Source organism: Vanessa cardui, chromosome 10, assembly GCF_905220365.1.
Source record: "Vanessa cardui chromosome 10, ilVanCard2.1, whole genome shotgun sequence".
NCBI lineage: Eukaryota > Metazoa > Arthropoda > Insecta > Lepidoptera > Nymphalidae > Vanessa > Vanessa cardui.
Window position 1 is genome coordinate 14,304,970 of NC_061132.1, and position 20,718 is coordinate 14,325,687.

Genomic DNA, 20,718 nt, shown 5'->3' on the forward strand with positions numbered 1-20,718 from the left:
TCCTAGTAGACTACGGAACCCTAAAAATGGAAAATATCCAGGTTAGAAATATTTGTAAGATCCAGAATCGAATAGTATTTAAAACTGATGTATTTCTGTTATTGGAAAAAGTAACTTTAGCAGATCTATCTTAAGATCGCGGGGCCAGTGTCAAATTTGGGCAAGAGCACTGTTTTCACAGGTTAATTTGCGTTTTAAATTCATCTCTTGTACGCATTTGGTAACTTGCGTGTTGGATAAATTTTGTAGCGTGTTTATTTCGTCAATAATAATAAGCTCTATGACCTTTTTTACTATGACAGGGATATTTGTTCAGAATTGGTATTTTATCGGGCTATTGCTGTAGTTGGGCTATTAATGGTTTTCTTATACAGATAAAAGGCTTTAGCGATGTTAGGAATGTCGCTGATTTTATACAATCATGAATGAGAATGACTACAGTTTCTATAAATTAATTTGTATAAAAAATATCATTCGCCCTTTTCGGCGGTGGTGTGATGTTATACAGCTTTTGCTTCTAGAGACAGACTTTTAAATGCAAAAGTATTTTTCTAAAATCAACTGATTGTTTCAGAGATTGGAGCATTCAACCAAAAACATTAACATAATCTTCATCTTTATTAGAATTTTGATTTAATATCATGTGCGTAAATTTCATTTTTTGGCAAATATTCAACTATATTTATAAGTTATGCATATTAATTTACCAATGATACTAAATATGATTTATTTTTCAATTATTAAAGATTATAAAACAACTTTTTTTGTTATAATAATGTAATTATGACTTAAAACCACAGCATATTCCACAACACATTTCAACTATAACCTATTTAATTTGTAACCGTAATGATTACTTGCAATCATTTTGAGACGTTATCATTAAAATGAGAGATGTCGACTTACTTTAGAGTGCGTTTGTGTTACAACAATTCACTAGTCACTATCACTGCGTACTATATTGTATATGGTCGTATGTAAAACAAACAGAGCCTGCAGATTCATATGTTAAGAGCGTCACAAGGAATGTGGACTGTATATATATCAGCCAAGGCTTATATAATTTTACGAAACTAGATTTTCATTGCAGCAACGATTGCTCAGCTACTGTTCCGAGGATATCAACATGACGTTTGTCAAAACGATGTATATACAAAGCAGCTGATTTATTTATTATTCTTGATAAAAGGGGTTTTTTCATGATTGCCTGGGTATGTAAGTTCGAAAGCAATACCTAGTATACCTAAATGTGATCAGGTTTAAGGAATGGTTATATTCCTTACGATTAATATCTATGGGTCGTTATGACTACTAGTGTAGTACTACTATATCTAATCATATACTACTATGTATCTTATTAATTTGACAAAAAAAAAAAGACCCGCTGAGTTTCTTTCGCCGGTTCTTCTCAGGTCAGGGTGTTCCTTTTTCCGAACCGGTGGTAGAGTTTATTTGACAATCAATAAGTAAGTGTAATGCTTCTATATTTAATAAAGGAATTTGAGTTTGAGTTTGTGGCACATGTTCCCGCTCGTCACCCTGTTTTTTTTTAAATATCTTGATCTTCCTCATCATACTAAATATCTCTAATTATGTAAATAGAGCGAGATCCCGCCCTGGGCTTGCACGGGTACAATACTATGACGGCACAGTAGAAACTTCTTAAATTATTAGTGTTTCTATACTAAGTTGTTCATGTAATATATCCATAAATATCTCGAAACACTATCTATTAAAAGAATCACATCACAATCCGTGGATAATTTTAAAGATCTAAGCATACATAGGGACGGACAGCGATGTGCGACGTTGTTTTATACTATCTAATTATAATGTTGATGATAATGATAAGGACAAAACATTTTGCCTCCTTTCTTTACGTCTCTTTCAAGAGGTTTTATTGTGGTATCAATAAAAACTTTGGAAGTAGCAAGACTAACCGACATATGTACATTAGTATAATAATTATAACGAATTAATGTTGTAAACTTTTATTATTATGATTTTCTTGCCCTTTTTTTGTTTTAACACTAATTAAACTAACCTTTTATTATAATTTTGAAGCGTAACTTCGTAGATGAGAAAACTCAAACTCAAATAACTTTATTCAATATAGGAGCATTACACTTTCTTATTGATGGTCAATTGAAATACTACCACCGGTTCGGAAAAGAAAATACCCTGACCTGAGAAGAACCGGTGAAATAAACTCAGCGGGTTTTTTTTGAGATGGCGTTTTGTACGTAAAATTGAGGTAAAAATATCTAATATGGAAATGATCTCTTTGTCAACGGACGTCACTGTCAGTTAAAGATATAGTTTTGACTCCATGGCCGTGAGAGGTTGAAAACGTGAGATTAATTTTAATGGCTGTGTTGTAACATAATTCTACCCGTTATTAACATTGCTTGAGCAGTATTGTTCACCTGTCGCTTACTTGTCGCTTTTCCTGTTCACAAAAGCACTAACCGTTTTATTGTACGTTGCAGTATAATTACAGTGCATGACTATCGACTGTATCTGTAGTTAAGTGGGTAGTTTATAAAGACATAGACTCTGAGATGCTAGGTTCAAACTAAGTTCGTACTAATTATTTTTCTTTGAAATATTTTCATTCGCAGCGCAGTCTTGTGTTTAAGAACGCTCTTTTCAGTGGTGTTGATTTCACCATCACATCAGATCGACAGATGATTGTAATGAAAACATAACGCTACATCAAAGCGGTAACCGTCTTGATGTAGACGATACTACGGTGTTCTTAGGAATAGAATTGGATTACAAACTTCTGTGGAGTCCTCATTTATCATCCCTAACGGGAAGACTCAGCTCCGCAGCATACGCGGTTAGAAAAGTTATACAACTAACTGATGTTGATACCGTTCGTCTAGTATATTTTGGTTATTTTCACAGTATTATGTCATATGGCATATTATTTTGATTAAATTAATTAATTAATTACTTTGAGTAAAAGCCTACTTGAAATTTTTTTTTTATTTTAATTTTGAAATGCACATGTGTTTGCGCATTATGTTTTTTATAATTTGTCGTATGTGTGTCTTGGTAACCATCAAACAAACATGAACTTATGACTTAGTTTTTTGACAGGCAATGCGCTGTAGGAATATTAATAGTTCCAGTTATATTACAAATGCGCTAACAACCTTGGGAACTAAAACGTCCGTTGTCCCTGTAGTTATCCTCTATTATACACCCTTTAAGCAGCACAACAATACAGATTACTGCTGTTTGTTGAAAGAATATATCATGAGTGGATGCTACCTACTTAGAGGGATTTGCACTGAGCCCTATCACCAATAGTACCTACGTGACGAACGTAGCTACTGGCGACCACAGAATACCAGCGTTGAAGCTTATTTAACAATGGTTTCAACACAAGCTGAGTGGTTTACCAATTTGGGCATCACATTCTTTCCTGTTTTTTATCATTTTGTATATTTTTTATTTTATTTTATGATTTGTACAATGTGTATGTCCAAATAAAGAGTTTTTGATTTGATTTGATTTATCACCAAGGATCAAAATTATATTTTTAAGTTTTCGCTATGTGAAATTACGTTGTTCGTAACCACCCAATTATCCGCTATACCACCTCATCCTCACTACCAAAAAGGCATATTTTTTAAAAGCTCTTTTTTATTTTTATACTATTATTGCATTTGAATTTCCAGGGATGTTGTTCGTGCCTTTGGTGAATCTATCTTTAATTTGTAAATATTGTTTTTTTTTTGTGGTTACTCTATATAATATTGCTATTACTATTATTGAGAATTAACGATTATTATTTTTTTTAATATGACGCACGATGCAGTTCTTAGGTACTTACTTGCAGTAGAGACAGATCGAAGAGATGAAGATTGTTACAAGAAGAGTACTGAGGATAGGAAAGGATGAAATCATCTAGAATTCAGTAAATTATGTTATGACTACTATGAACAATAAATCTACGCGCGGTGTTATCTTTATAATAATATTAACTATAATTATAGAGCTGTAACTGTGTCTTAATTAGAGGGCACATAGCTTAGGAATAAAAATGTGGGTAATATATCATTAGACGGTATGTAACGACAATTATATTAATAAATTACATGTGTAGGCAGGTCGATAGGGCAGTAGGTCAAGTGTAAATGGTTACTATTCTTCCTAGCATTGTTTAAGATCTGTTCTTTACATTTTTAATGATTAAAAAAAAACACAAATATCTATGTATGAATGAATTTATAACCAGTGTCATTTAGGATGATTTAAGGGTTCTCTTCAGATATTTAAGTAATATAATTGTTTATGGTGTCGCTTGCGTCTTTGCTCGCGTTTATTTAGGTTGTTAGTCATATGTTAGGCAAAATGTAGCCTATGTCCTGCCAACTGCCTGTAATTTCCCACTGCTGGGCTAAAGGCCTCCTCTCCATGTGAGGAGAAGGTATTCCACCACGCGGTTCCAATGCGGGTTGGTGGAATGCACATATGTAGGAATTTCGTTGAAATTAGACACATGCAGGTTTCCTCACGATGTTTTCCTTCACCGCTGAGCACGAGATGAATTATAAAGACAAATTAAGCACATGAACCAGCGGTGCTTGCCTGGGTTTGAATACGAATTCTACGGTTAATATGCACGCGTTCTAACCACGCGGCCATCTCGACTCTTTTCAGTTCAGTTCAGTGGGAGAATGCTCGCCTGCCTATGTCCTTCGCTGAAGTTCAAATTTGCTTCGTACCGAATTTCATCAAATTCGCTTCTTTGCCTTTGCCTTGGCAATGAAGGAGCAACATACAGACTGCCAGAGTTACTTTCACATTTATAATATTAATATAGATTACATACTTGACTCTGCAGTCGTGTAATAAGGCTTTATGCATTCATTTCACAAATAAGATTAAGATCGTTATCTGTGCAATAGGGAAAAAAAACAGCCTGGAAACACTTAATGCTGAAGGTAGTTGTGTAATATATGGGTTTTAAGTTTGTTTTGGACAATCTGTGCCCGTGTCATAGTGCTCGTTTGAATTTAACAAAAAAATGCTGTAGTTGTTGTAAAAGTTATTCTGTATTACACCAGCTATCTGCCAGTGAAAGTCCCATCAAAATCAATCAATTTGTTCCAGAAATTAGCCGGAACATATTTAAAAAAATGTCATTTTGGTATATGTACAGTGTGCCTATACATACATATGCATTTATCAAAAAGTGCTTATTTCAATATTACAAACAGACACTCTAATTTTATTATATGTGTTATTAGTGGTATTATATGGCCATTTTTTGAAACTTTTGATTATATTTACCGTACTATTCGCGAGTTGCGAATAAGTTCACTTTTTTGTTTTGATTGGGTGTTATCATTGGGGTATATTTTATTTTGGATATATGCTATTTTAGACTCTTTTCGGATGTATCGTTTCGCGTACAGTTCGCTTAGGAACATATTTATTTTAGATCTTTACGAAGGCAGTATTTTTATACATTTGATATTTTTTTCAAAGACCATTACTTATTGACGACCTCAATGGTCGAGTGGTGTGTACACCGGTTTTACCATACGCCACTCTGAGGTCCCGGGTTCGATTTTCGGCCGAGTCGATGTAGATTACCATTAGTTTTCTATGTTGTCTTGGGTCTGGGTGTTTGTGGTACCGTCGTTACTTCTGATTTCCATAACACAAGTGCTTCAGCTACTTACATTGGGATCAGAGTAATGTATGTGATGTTGTCTCATATTTATTTATTTATTGTTAAAAGTAAATAAAAAAAAGGGTATTAAAGAAAAAATCTCTTTAAATTTTTAAAGCGTTTTTAAGTTTTAATCATTTTATCCATGCTGTAACGTGAATCCATTAATTGGTCTTCGTTTTCTGGCCCGCAACTTGTACCCGTCTGCGAACTTCACAGATATAGCTATATGTAGTTCTAGATCTTCTAAATGACCATCTGCTTCTAGTTGTACTCTTCTTATGACCTTCACAATTAGTGTTTTGATTAGCGTTGTTGCATATATTCGCCCTGTTAAAATAAAGAAGCGTCAGTGTTTGTTATGTATACTACAGGATTTTTTAGCTAAAATCTTGTAATAAATTTTTGCCAATATGTGACTACTAATTGTCCGGGGAACTAACTTTTAATGAACATATTTACAATTTTAGTACGTAATTCGTAAGGCACTGTTTAAGAAACTTTTGTGGAGCTGTTCTCTTAAAAAAAACCGGCCAAGAGCGTGTCGAACACGCACATGAAAGGGTTCCGTAGCCCTTAGATGACATATAAGATGGAAATTTAGCAATCTCTGTTTCTACCCTGGTCCACTTCTGTATGTAGGTATCTAACATTCCTACTTATTTTCATAGTTTGTAGATAGTTATTTCCATACATTACCATTTAGTTAGGGCAACTGCATGACATAAGTTGGTCGAGTTGTAAAAAAATAACTATGTATGATACAGAGTCCACTATAGTTTTCGTTGAAAGTACTTACTACTACTACTTGGAGGTATATAGCACATTTTTTTCAGAATTATTGTAATAGTATTTCAAAAATGAAGGGGGGGGGGCGCTCTAATTTTAACCTTGTATCAGTATATCTCGAGACTGGGGGGTTAAAAAGTAATTATTTTTCGATAATTTTAAAAGCCAATTGTTGGATTATCATTACACATCTCTCTACCAATTTTCGTGGCAATCGGCGCAGAAACGGCAGAGAACGAGCCAGGACTGACAGACGGACAGGCTTGACGAAACTATAAGGGTTCCTAGTAGACTACGAAACTCTAAAAAGAACGCTAAATCGTTGCATAACATAATTCTGAGATCTAAAGAGCGATATGTGATGATATTATATCTATTAATTATAATGTCAGTTTTTGCAGGATAGTATAATTATTATACTATTAAATTTATATATTATATATACTATTAAATTTTATCGGAATCTTGAATCCCAAAATCAGAATTTAAAATATATTTCATACAAACCTAAACAATCCATAGCTCCTAAACTAAATGGAATGAAAGCATTGGGATCCCGGTTCTTGATGTTTTCAGGCAGGAATCTTTCTGGTTTCACTTTATAAGGCTCATCCCAATACTGAGCGTCGCGGTGTACTTCATGGATTGGTATTACAAGGGAGGTGCCAGCCGGTAGAGTAATTTTACCTAAAATACAAAATATAAATTATTATGCCATGCGAAATTGGTAAAGTTCTTTAGAAATTTAGCACCAATGTTGTATTTTCAGTAGAAACTTTAACATTAGATTTATAGCATAAAAATATATAGACGAAATGATTAATCATACACCTCATAAAAATAAGCAAGCAACGCAAATAAAATTACTTCTATTATAGAGGTAAATAAAATGTGTAGACTAAGAATTCCAGCCTCGTTTTAAGCACAATAAACGCTCGAAACCAAATGAAGTTTTTATGACATAGGTAGGCGCTTGGGCTCATGAGCCACTGCTGTAAGAAATATTAGGTATTAAAGCACCAACAACCTTAGGAACTAAGATGTTCCTTGTATCTGTAGTTGCACTGGTTCACAGATCCCTCAAACACAAATAGGTATCAACAGAATATCTGGTAAACATGGGCTTACACAAAGATCTACTCCAAGTTAAGCATTGTCCTTGTTATGATTGCTCATCTTATTTTCATATAACAAAACAAAGATATATTTGAAACATAACAAGATTTGTAGATGCACAGATGTAACCCTAAGCTTTTGAAAATCTCGCAGTAAACTTCAAAACTAATTGCTTGACTAATTGAAGACATATTGTAATGTGTACGATAATGTCAGTCATATCAGACCATTTCCATGACGCCAAATGGTGAGGTTTTTATTTACTACTAGATGAATCTTCAGCTTTATTCTTCAATTTACCTCCTCGAGAGGTGAACTGAAAAAAGTAGGTTATTATGCGCTTTTATTTTAGGGCTTAAACATAGTACCTTCTAAATGTTACTAATGATAGGAGTATCTGCTACAATTAATAGCTTCAGTGCTAAGTATAGATGGACTTTAGACACCGTAAATAATAGTCCTTAAAATAATTCTTTAATTAACATGATAGATCAAAATGCACCAAAATTAATGATATCATTTTCACGAAGAAGTTTGATTGTAGTACATTTTTTATTTAAAAACGTTACATACGAACTTCCATCTCAGAACCCCTTTTTAGAGCTTTAAGGTTCAAAGTCTTTTCCCGAGACTCAAATTTATCCTAATAATAAATTTCATCTAAATTTGATCAGACTCGTAGGCATGAAGAGGTAACAGACAGAGTTATTTTGACGTCATAGGGACAGAGATGCAATTAATAAAACCTTCGAACAGGCGTTCTTATGTAACCGAAGATCGCCGATACAAAACGAGTTATGTATTTACTGATGTGTTTTTGAGCAAAGTATCAGATAAAAGTAATTTGTTAGACATATTAGTAATTCCTTGCCAAAATCAATCAATAGACAAATACAACAATGTTTATACCGTATTTTTATTAGTACAGTTAACAAATATGAAATTCACGTCTACCACGTAAAGCGGTGGACACTACGACGCGTAACTACTTATAAAATAATATGATATAAGTTATTAACCTTCTACGAAACGTGTTGCAATTTCTAATTTTATTTATTAGTATAGAAAACCTTTTGTAGTAATAGTAGGTTATAAACATACTAGCGGCCCGTTCCGGCTTCGCAAGGGACATAAGTTTATTTTTGTCTTTATCTTATTTATTTCTTTATTTTATGTTGCTTTTTTCCGACAAGTTTAACAATTGTCGTTCTATTTCAACTTATTGACTCAAAAACTTTAATTAATTATATACCAAAACCTTCCTTATGAATCCCGCCCCCTATTAGGGGAAACCCCATTAAAATCTTATCTGTAGTTTTGTGGTTTATCGCGAACAATCAGACAGACACATGAATCCGGGGGACTTTGTTTTACAATATGTAGTGATTACCATCGTTAATGGTGATCTCCTCCTCAACAGTCCGCTGTATCATCGCCCCTATGGACATATACCGCAGCACTTCCTTGTAAACCATGTCTAGACTATTGAGTTTCTTCAGCTGATCTTCTGTGATTTGCTCGTCGTGAGGACCTATGACTTCTATGATTTCCTTGTATACTTTATCCTGGAAATTTTCAAATAGGAAAGATATAAAAAATATGTTCAATAATAATCATACTTATTTGATTGACACAACTTTATATTTGACCTAATAGATAAGAGTGACTATATACCGAGTTTCTTGGGTGTTCTTTTAATTAGAAATGATATTCTAAAACAATTTTAGCATAACACTAGTAACCAAATATAATTCTTCTATTTCTGTTTTTCTTAAATAATGTGGTAACTTAATTTTCATAATTTTTTATTTTTATATTTGGCAGTAAAAGGCTAAGCCTCAGTAGATAGAGTCTAAGCTAGAGGAGACTCTAAGAATATTTAGCATATAGTGTAATTATTATTTCAAATAAGACCTATAGTGACAAGTGATAATAATACAATAATAAAGCGTAGTAGCGCTTTTAGTGGACAGTAAAGATTGTCGGTTATAATAGCTTTAATAAATTATGCCTTAAGGATATTAAGACTAGAATTATTTAACGTATTTAATAGTTCAATAGAGAGCTTAATATCAGTATTTAACGACAATTTGCGTATAGTACAGTCAGAGTAAGAAAACCTTCGTCAGTTTTTAAATTCATTCCTTTATCACGTCCTTAACTCTTAGCACCTAAACTAGAATCTAAACATCAAATCATTATATATTATTCTCGATCAGTAAAGCATATTGTCGCTCATACTGAGCACACGAAAATAAAACTTAAAGTGACAAACCTTTTCTTACTCCGATTGTACCTACTTATCCAATGGACTGTTATGTTGCTTATGAAATTGATAACTATTAAAAATTTATCAAATATCTTCATATATTTCTATGAAGAGCTGATTATTTATATTTATGATCAGGTTTCCTCACGATGTTTTCCTTCACCGCTGAGCACGAGATGATTTATAAAGACAAATTAAGCACCGATTCATATCGGCGGTGCTTGCCTGGGTTTGAACCCGCAATCATCGGTCAAGATGCACGCGTTCTAACCACTGGGCTATGGGTGGTACTTGGTATTGTCCTGATTTCTTGATCATTAGTAAATTTATTAAGTGGCTTAGATTTCTCACAGTGCCCAAGTCAGCATCCATATCTTTTATGCCATTGATGAAAACACTATTCGCTCGTATCTTTAAAATAAATAATATATGATATTCACCTGCCATTCTGGTAAATGAGCCAGAAATAATAGAACTGCAGAAGCTATTTTCGCTGATGCTTCTTGACTCTGAAAAGTTAAATAAATAAAATAATCCATAGAAAATTGTTAGCATAATAATATATCACTGAAATTAAAAAATATATTTGTAAGTAGTCGAACTACTATTTTTTCTTAACAGAATTTTATGTTACTCATTTTAAATCAAAATTATCTGATCACAACCTAACCGTCTTGAGTCTATACTAATCCATCCATACTAATATTATATAGCTATCATGTTTTGGGTTTTGTCATTCATGGGAAAATGGTAATTGAATCGGTAGTCTTTCAAAGTGACATCTATATTAATATTATAAATGTGAAAATAACTCTGTATGTCTGTCGCACTTTCGTGACCAAAACGATGGACCGAATTTGATGAAATTGGGTATTAGGCAACGAATTCCAAGGCTACTTTTTTTGCCTGACAAACATGACAAACAACATCCTAAAACGCGAGATATTACTAGTTTTTAATACTTCTAAGATACCTAATTGAATATAATATGTTTATATTTTAAACGAAGCTTCTCTGTCAATGAATACTATACGCTCACCGTCGTAAACAAGCTGAAAGTTTCCAACTTTATTTCTTCATCAGGTAGACCATTTAATATAAATCTATCGACGACTCCCAGAGCGTCGTCTGTGTGTGTGTCCGACTCACGCTGTAAGGCGCTTCGTCTCTTTAGCAATATATCCGACGTCATTTCGTCGACGATCTTCACAAAGTATTTCTCCCTCGACTTATTCCCCGTGAGCCAGTATATCAGCGGTATTTGTAGCCACCAACGCGTCATTTTCGAAAATATCAACGAATACATACTGCAAATAATATTAGCTACACATTAATTAATTCGAAATAAATATTTTAAATATTATTTTCAATAATGAACTGAAGTTAACTAAGAAATTTGACAACTTTACGGGACCGAATTTGTGGAAATGCAACTGCAATATCTATGAGTAGTGGATCGACTGGAAGAAAAATTTTCAAAGTAAAACGTTCATCTTAAGGATTACAAAATTATTATAATTTATTAATTTTTTAATTTCTTTTTTTTTTTTTTTTCAAAACGCAACACAAATTTCCCTTTATTAAATTTATTAATAATTAGTAGTTTTGTGTTCTAGTTTGATGAGTGAGTATCCCAATGTAACTACAGGCACAAGGGTCATAACATCTAGTTCCCTCAAGGACTACCCACCGGTGGCGGGCGGATATAATCTCGCTTTTAATTTAGAATATTGACGTGACAAGTGTGCATTCGTTTTTAAAAAATATGACGTATATATCGTACAACATTCACTAATCATCGATAAACATCAAAATATAAATATGTTATTATTTTTAAAATATTTTATTAATACCAAAGTTTAGTTTACCTTTGCGTTTTAGCGACGACTTCATCAAGATTTTGAATGTTTTCTGATTCTTCCTTCGAAAGACCCATTAGCGTTTCTGAAAAAACAAATCAAAATATTTTTTATTCACTTAAGCTGTTACAAGCACTTTTGAATTAAATATCATGTTTACGTCTTGTATTAAATAACATTTTACATATTATTTGAAGTTTTGAATCGGTAAAGTTAAAAATGACTGAATTTTTTTTATTGGTACGGATACTTTGCCCTTAGAAGGAGGCTGTCGACCTTCATGAAATATGTGCCCAAAATTGACTGTTTTTTTTATTATTATATTTCTAAGTACAGGTTATATTTACTTTAATTATTATTATCATAGTATATACATCAATATAATATAGAGAATAGGATGTGTTTTAATCTGCCAACGTCATATATAATAAAAAAAAAATACTGAAGATTAACTAATTTGAAATTTGGTGTTTCGGAAATGAGTTATGGAACCGCTCTTCCTCCCTGAGGGTATATGAAGTTATATTTCATAACACATATTGTAATGTAATATCGTAAGATGATTTTAAATATTTAGAGTGAGATAGGAAACGATAGAAAGAGTCGAGATGGCCCAGTGGTTAGAACGCGTGCATCTTAACCGATGATTGCGGGTTTAAACCCAGGCAAGCACCGCTGATTCATGTGCTTAATTTGTCTTTATAATTCATCTCGTGCTCAGCGGTGAAGAAAAACATCGTGAGAAATCCTGCATCTGACAAATTTCATAAAAATTCTGCCACATGTGTATTCCACCAACCCGCATTGGAACAGCGTGGTGGAGTTCTCCTCAAAGGGAGAGGAGGCCTTTAGCCCAGCAGTGGGAATTTACAGGCTGTTGATGTAGGAAACGATATCTTATAATAGAGGAATGCGTGATAACAAAGTATTATGTTCAAGTATAAAATTATATATTATCTTTTGAAGCAAATGTCACAAATTGCATTGAAATGCATGTAATCTTAGGTAATTTTCTGATACGATAAAACTTATTATATTATACTCACGGCATACACATTGAGTTGTGCAATCGACTACGTCAAAGTATACATCGAACGTCATCTCTGGGTCCTTGTTACTTAGAACTTTAGACAGACAAGCCGCTTCATGATTGAATACTTCACTGAATACCTTAAGTGATTTCTTGTTGTATGATGGAGTGGCTATTTTTCTGTACAAGCGCCATGTCGGTCCTATAATACAAATGTATAAATCATTGACTGTAGATATTTATATACATTTTTGGTCCATATATAAATATTATTTAGATGGTGTTATTATTGGTCATAAAATTCGACTTGTGTAAATTATAAATTTCGCTAGGACGTTTTCTAAAAAATTCTCCTTCAACGATTCATTTTAAGAAGATTCGATTTATGCTCTGGAATTTCTAATAAATTGCGGAATTACAGCACTAGGCATTCAGGCACAGACAGATACCTGTATGGTTATGGGTGGTTAAACTTACAACATATATATTAAAATTACAAGACGGTAAAATTTATTTTTTGTGTGAAGGTGATCTCGAGAACTAATGATCCAATTCTAAAAATGTTATCACTGATATAAACATAGATTATTTCCGAGTGCTATATGTCATATAGTATTGTTATTTTTTTATTTATGAAATGCACCCGTAAGAAGCCGAGGGGTCGCTAGTATGAACATGAAATACTATGCACTAACATTGATTATCTCACTATTCTTACCGCCAGTTAGAATTCCACGTCCAATGAAAGTTGTCATGAAGTCGTAAAGGGGCCCCTTCTGGTTTACCTTGTTACTTGTCAGCAGATACTGAAGGAAATACAAAATGTACGCTTTCAATATTATGGTATATTGATATCATGTTTCGACATTTTTAACAATTTTTTTTCAAATCATACATACCTTTATATCTGCAGGATTTTTCACGCAGATATTCAAGTCTGAACCAAGCCAAAACTTCACATACTGCCCATATTTGTTTAATAATTCTGCTATTTTAGCCAGTTGTTCTAAAAATACAAGAAATGTTATATAATTATATTCATAATATATACGTCATGACAGAGTAACGTTGATAGTATTACGAATAGCATTTCTACGTAAAGCGACAGATTCTCTGGACGAAAAACGGTACACAGCGTGTACCATTGGAGACAAAAATTTGGAATGTTTATTCAAAAATCTAATATTTACTAGGTATTATAAACATAATATCTATTGTCGAAAATGAAAAGAAAAACCCGTTTTATTTCCATGATTTATGACGCGAAGGGATTGTCCGGCAATTAATCCCGTATCATATTAAAGTTATATTAATACACGAAAAGAATTTTTTTTATAAATTCCTAACTGACAAAATTACTAAAACATATTCATAAAACTTATACCAGAAGTTTCAGCGCGCTTTGGTGAAGGCGATTGTACATATGAAATCAAATCAATTTTATTCAAGTAAACTTTACACTGAAGCGTTTTTGTTGCGTCAATAATTAAATACTACCATTACATAATGCGACTAGTACGTAATATAATCAACAGCTGATTTACCACCACACTATGTTAATAGAGTTGACTTACTGTATATCAATTACTGTAAGTCAAATTACTGTAAGCGCAGCCGTGATTGTAAACAGCGTTTCCTTATTTATTTATCCTACTGATTACAAGTAGAAACAACTATTACTTGTTATTAATAAAATTGGCGTATACTATAGGATTTTTTCTACGATATAGGTAGGTGAACGAGCAAATTTGCCATCTGATGGTAAATGGCTACCAGCATCCATTGACAATGGTGATGTAAGAAAAAAAGCGATGCACCTCTAACCTCGGGAACTAAGATATTATGTCCTTCGTGCCTGGGTTACACTGGCTTTCTCACCCTTCAAATCGGAATATGACAATACTGTGTACTGCTGGTTAGCGGGAGAATATCTGATGGTTGGTTACCAAAGGCTTGCACAAAGCCATACCACCAATAAATTGTTATTATTTATTACGTTTATTTACTGATACATGAACATAAAAATATATTAGCTGATGTATACCGACTATTTTCCTTTCAAACTTTTGATTTTAAGAAGATTTCGAAAAAAATGCGAAATTACAAAAATAAATGAGGCTATTTGTAGGCTCATGGTTGGCGAAAATGATAACAATTAAACTTAGAAAATGGGAAAATCCGCAATTTTATTTAACAATAAACCTTCAACTTTCAAGTGTCCTTGCACACTGCCTAGATACGTGAAATGAATTAGAAAAGGTGTTTTATTCAAACGTCATGTTTTAGTTTCCTTATATCAACTAACTGATACTGTGTTTACACTCGCGTTAACCTCACTGAACCGTACTTTGTTACTACATAATTACAAAAATTAAAGCCTATAAATATTCCTAATGAATTACTATTTCATGCAATGATTTTTCAAACCCATGGATAGATGGATTCTTATCTCGTGTGCTAGATTATGACAATGGGTTTTTATAATCTTAGAGAAACTAAATATATTTTACCAGCCATCAATGATGTTCTTGTAAACAGATATGTCATTAACGCGCAAAAAGTGAAGACTTGAAAACGTCCTAATTGGGACGTTTGCCTTAAGTCGTTTTCATCATAATTATGCCAGTAATACGTTTTGCGTAATTAAAACATCTAGTTATCCCTTTTACTTATTTTTTTTTATCAGGCTTTTCTTTTTACTTGCAACGAAATGTAAAATAAACGGTCCCCGGCGCGGCACACTTTTTTCTGTTGTTTAGTATGGGTACAACATATCTGTTTATTAGAATATCATTGCCAGCCATAATATTTTATCTCGATTGATTATAATTTATATTATTATACGAATAAATGACGAGACTCTTTTAACGCCTGACTGAATCAACTAATAAGGCAGTATTTATCACACTCCTATCTGAAGAAGCGTGTTCCGGGGGTTTTAATAAACAGTGTAATAAAGAGTAGCTCTTAGTAGTTTCAGGCGTCAAATTTCGAATATTGGCGTAAGAAACGTAAGTTTTGTCATCTTTTTTAAAACATAAGACGGCATTTGAATTTAAAAATAATTCCTTTTTCAAATTTGACAGTTCTCATTATTTCCTTTGCAACATTGGGGTTTTGCACAAATTCGTACGCACACCCGTGAAATTTTGACAACCGACAATGCGTGCATCTTTCTTATTTTGTAATCATTTTAGTCAATGTTTGCATACTTACATTTCGCGCCCATTTTCTGTTGTGTGTTATCATCATTACTTAGTATAAAACAAAATTCCTTATTCTTTCTGTCCCTATGTATGCTTAGATCTTTAAAATTACGCAACGGATTTAGATACGTTTTTTTTTTAATAGATAGGGTAATTCGAGGCGAAGTTTTTGTATTTAATACATGGACAATATATTAAAGAAACTCTGACAATTTTAGAGGTTTCTAATACCATGTCGGAAATGAACAAATTCTGGCGGATCGCTAGTTATACATATATAATCATGTTCATTGATTGTCTTACCTTCTGGATGTGCCATGAACATTAAAGCGTTACCTAAAACAGGTAACGCGGGCGGTCCAGGCACTAACGCCGCTAGTTCCAGCATCCGACGATGTCTCCACCGCCAATAAATCCAGTACAATAATATCGGTAATGACACAGTCACGCCGAGCTTTAAGATTTCAAATAGTTCCATGCTCACTAAAAGAAGTTAATTTGATTATTAATCTTTAATTAGGCGAATGCATATCCAAATATAACGTAATTTCCAGAGGTTAGAGATGTATCATCTTAGATTACGTAGTTGATGGAGAATTGATGTGGTATGTTCGGATTGGTGAAAATTTTTACTATGGTCATTCATATGGTCACTGTTATAGCAATATGGGCACATCACCTACATATTATGGTGGTGTATGGATGATATGTGGTACCAAAATATATACAAGATTTTATGGATAATAAAAAAGAGTGAAGTTAATACCTGTTAACTTCCAAGCAGGATATATTAATCTAAATAATTGTATTTAACTAACTTGACTTTGTATTTTTAAACGTTGACAGTAAAAACTACTGAGTTTCTTGCCGGTTATTCTCGGTAGAATCTTATTTCCGAACCGGTGGTAGCTTCACTTAATTGTAAAATGACGATTCAAAAGTGCTTTTAAAAGCCTACTTGAATAAAGTTTGATTTTTGATTTATAATACACATACCTATATGTGTCGTGATAAAACTATTAAAAAAATATATTTATCTATTGATATATGAATTTATATATTTTTATGCTAATCTATTTGCGACAAGTACAAATTATATTTTATGTCTCTTTAATGATACACTGAGATATATACTAGCTCAACACTTCGATGTACTCATGATTACGAAACTGAGCATATTATTTTATAGCGAGGATAACAATATGATTATTGTTTACGTGATATATAATTATAATATTGATGTGATATAGATTGTATAATTAATTTAAATTGTAGCAATTAAATGCTTCTTAGCGTTTTATAATATCTGTCTGTCTGTTAATTGTCCTGGATCCTTACTTCGCTTTATGATAAATAGTTTTTTTACATATTAACTACAGATTAAACGGAGTCGATAAAAAAATTAAAGATCGTTTGATAAATCATAAATTTGAAAATATAGCTTATTATAAATAATAAGCTAATAATCTTATCTAAGCAAAATTAAAATCATAGTATTCTCTTATCAAGTAGGTTCATAAAGCACTTTTTAATTGTAATATTACAGCTTTGATTTAAGTGTAACCACCATTTCGGAAAGTAGATTCTAGCAAGTTCTTGCAGCAATAAATAGTTCACTCATCCGCCATTATAATTATAGGGTATGACAGTAAAAAATATTTTTTTTTTTATATATCCTGCCCAGAAATCAATAAAAGCTCATTCCACGCTTTTTAATTTTTAATAAGTAAACAAATACATAGATATCTAAATAAATTCCGACATATATTCATTAAAAGAATATTTAGGCTTTTAGATGGATGCTTGGTTAACAGATATGTCAAAAAAATTAAAATCAGGTAAAAACCATTAAAATTAATTAAGAGATATATACTACCTTATACTTAAAGATAACGTTGTTTCGTTAATCTTGAACCGTCACTTATTTTTAAACTTGAATAAATAGAATCTGTGCGACAGTCAGCGCGTCTGTTTTACAATGAGTTAGAGTTGAAGTAACTATTAAACGAGGTAGGTAATGGTTTAGTTACCGTTCAAACGATATATCTTGGCGCTACGTAACAATTGAGATGGTGAGGAGGAAAGAACATCTTATAGAAAGATCGCGGGTTGTAATCAGTGGCGCAGCTACGTGAGGAAGGGCCCCGGTCCATAGAAAAAGAATCGGGCCCTTGCCCCCTCGTTTCCTATTTAACTGATATTTACCCTTTAAAATTATAGATACCAAATAAGAAATCTTGTGCACAGGGTCGTGTTTTTCTAGTTTCAGAAGCTTAAGGCTTAGTTGAGAGGGCCCCCTGAACTCCCGGGCCTTGGTACACTGTACAGCCTGCCCTACGATAGCTACGCCACTGGTTGTAATCTAGGCAAATATACATGATTATACAAGACTGTTTCCTGTGCTTAATTTGTGCGAATTCATTGGGATAATAGTTGAATAAAAGTCACTCAGTCGTAAGAGCCAGTCTTGCGGGAGATTAACGAGGTGCGAATGTTTCATATTTATCAGATCTGTGTGTGCAATAAATAAATAAATAAATATGAGAAAACAGCACATACATTACTCTGATCCCAATGTAAGTAGCTAAAGCCCTTGTGTTATGGGAAATCACAAGTAACGACGGTACCACAAACACCCAGACCCAAGATAACATAGAAAACTAATAATAATCTACATCGACTTAACCGGGAATCGAACCCAGGACCTCGGAGTGGCGTACCCATGAAAACCGGTGTACACATTACTCGACCACGGAGGTCGTTAAAGAAAGAACGTGCAATAAAATTGACAAAGATAGAGTTATTTATATTTATAAAATAGTAGTTGTCGCACGCGGCTTCGCTCGCCTCTTAGGGGGTTGTTTATCGTGTGTTAGGCAAAAAAGTAGCTTATGTCCTTGGAGTTCAAATTTGTTTCATACCAAATTTCATCAAATTCAGTTCAGCGGTTCGGTAGTGAAAGAGCGACGGACAGACAGTTACTTTCACATTTATAATATTAGTACAGAAGTATGGATTTATAGTCAGCTTCAAGGAAACATATATAGTAAGAATTAGAAGAAACACTATTAAAAAATGAATTTAAATTTCTTCCTGACTGATATTCTGCATTATTATAAAAAATGTCAGTTTTTTTCTGCGCAGAAGTTATGTATTGTTTTTTCTGATCCCAATGTAACAGTGTTGGGCAAATTTTAATTGCAATTAAAATTAAAGATTAACAATTAATTAATTGTTAATTGTTACTACTACAGTTAACAATTAATCAATTGTAATTGTGGAAAATCACAACTAACAATTATTTAATTGTTAACTGTATTAGTAACAATTAACAATTAATTAATTTTTAATTGTTTTGTTAATTTTAATTAAAAATAACAATTAAAAATACTGCTGTAAAATATAAAGACTTGAGCGAAAACGACGACTTGAAATGTTTTTGTTTTATACCTACGCTGAAGAAATATTTATTAATGCAACTTTATATTATATAATATAAAAATAAACACTTTTTTTCTGTGGAAAGAGACATTTAGAAAAAATAAGCTTAAAACTTAGAGTCTTTGACCACATTTTTATTCGTCTGAAGTCTAATACTTATAGCTTAATTTTCCTAAAAATTTACTAATTACATTTTGATGTATAAAGTTAATTGTTAGTTTTAATTGTTTTATAAAACAACTAAAAAAGTTAATTGCAATTATTTTAATTGTAAGTTGCAATTGACATACGTTAATCAAATTAATTTAATTGCAAGGTGCAATTAAAAGTGTAATTGCGATTAATTTAATTGTAATTAATTTAATTGCAATTACTTTTTTAGTCAATTAATAAAATAATTAACAATTGCTTGATTAATGCCCAACACTGCAATGTAAGTAGCCAAAGCACTTGTGTTATGGGAAATCATAAGTAACGACGGTACCACAAACACCCAGACCCAAGACAATATAGAAAACTAATGATAATCTACATCGACTCGGCCGGGAATCGAACCTGGGACCTCGAAGTGGGGTACCCATGAAAACCGGTGTACACACCACTCGACCACGGTGGTCGTCGAGTATTATGATGGATCATTCTTTATTCCTTCATCTTTGAAGTCGACAATCCGACATTTTGGCATGACCTTCGGTCTTCCACTGAAAAATCCTTTAAAATAATGTACATATTTTCTAATGAGGAAATCTAATTGACAAATAGAATGTACAATGTAGTCACTGTTTCAATCAATTGGCAGGTATATTTTACAAATAATATAAATCTATACATATAATAAAATTGGAGTGTCTGTTTGTAACATTAAAATAGCCCCTTTTTACTCAATTCATATGTATACGGTACATATAACAAAATATTTTTTTACAAGTTCGCGGGCACAGCTAGTATGTAATACGAAAAAAAATGATTCATCATTCACTAGGTTTAGGTGTATAATTTATAAAAGTTTTGTGTAAATTGGTTGAAATAATATGATAACGATCGCTGAAGATGTTGGACGAAACCACGCTGACTGGTGTCACAAGCGTAAACAAAAAAGTTTCATCTATTGCAGTTTAAATGTTTTATTTATATACTTATTCCACCTGTAAATAATAAGGGTAGGTAGCTTCCATTCTATATACTAATATTATAAATCTATTTATCTCTCTGCTGCGCTTTCATGGCTAAACCACGGACTGACTTTAATGAAATTTGTTAAGCCCCAAGGGTCTCAGGCAACTTTTTATGCTTAAAAACTAAGGGATCTTTTAACA

General features: G+C 32.6%; 1 protein-coding gene across 1 annotated transcript; it reads right to left on the reverse strand.

The window, feature by feature from the left end:
- Nucleotides 1-5,800: 5,800 nt before the first annotated feature.
- Nucleotides 5,801-17,998, reverse strand: LOC124533283 (cytochrome P450 4C1-like). The gene is made up of 11 exons (XM_047108492.1): nucleotides 17,838-17,998; nucleotides 16,265-16,444; nucleotides 13,655-13,761; nucleotides 13,474-13,561; nucleotides 12,772-12,957; nucleotides 11,735-11,810; nucleotides 10,906-11,173; nucleotides 10,307-10,375; nucleotides 8,988-9,162; nucleotides 6,989-7,168; nucleotides 5,801-6,022 (listed from the first exon to the last, which is right to left on the reverse strand). Exons 2-11 carry the CDS (start codon nucleotides 16,437-16,439, stop codon nucleotides 5,832-5,834), a joined length of 1,515 nt encoding a protein of 504 aa, XP_046964448.1. The 5' UTR covers nucleotides 16,440-16,444; nucleotides 17,838-17,998; the 3' UTR covers nucleotides 5,801-5,831.
- Nucleotides 17,999-20,718: the final 2,720 nt, after the last annotated feature.

Bases quoted from the DNA above. Each gene is read 5' to 3' on its own strand.
- LOC124533283 (XM_047108492.1), bottom strand. From the start codon at position 16,439: ATGGAACTATTTGAAATCTTAAAGCTCGGCGTGACTGTGTCATTACCG. The intron at 11,174-11,734 runs GTAAACTAAACT...TATTATTTGCAG, and splicing joins GTCGTCGCTAAAACGCAAAG to TATGTATTCGTTGATATTTT. The intron at 6,023-6,988 runs GTTTGTATGAAA...TTATTTTAACAG, and splicing joins AGGAGCTATGGATTGTTTAG to GGCGAATATATGCAACAACG.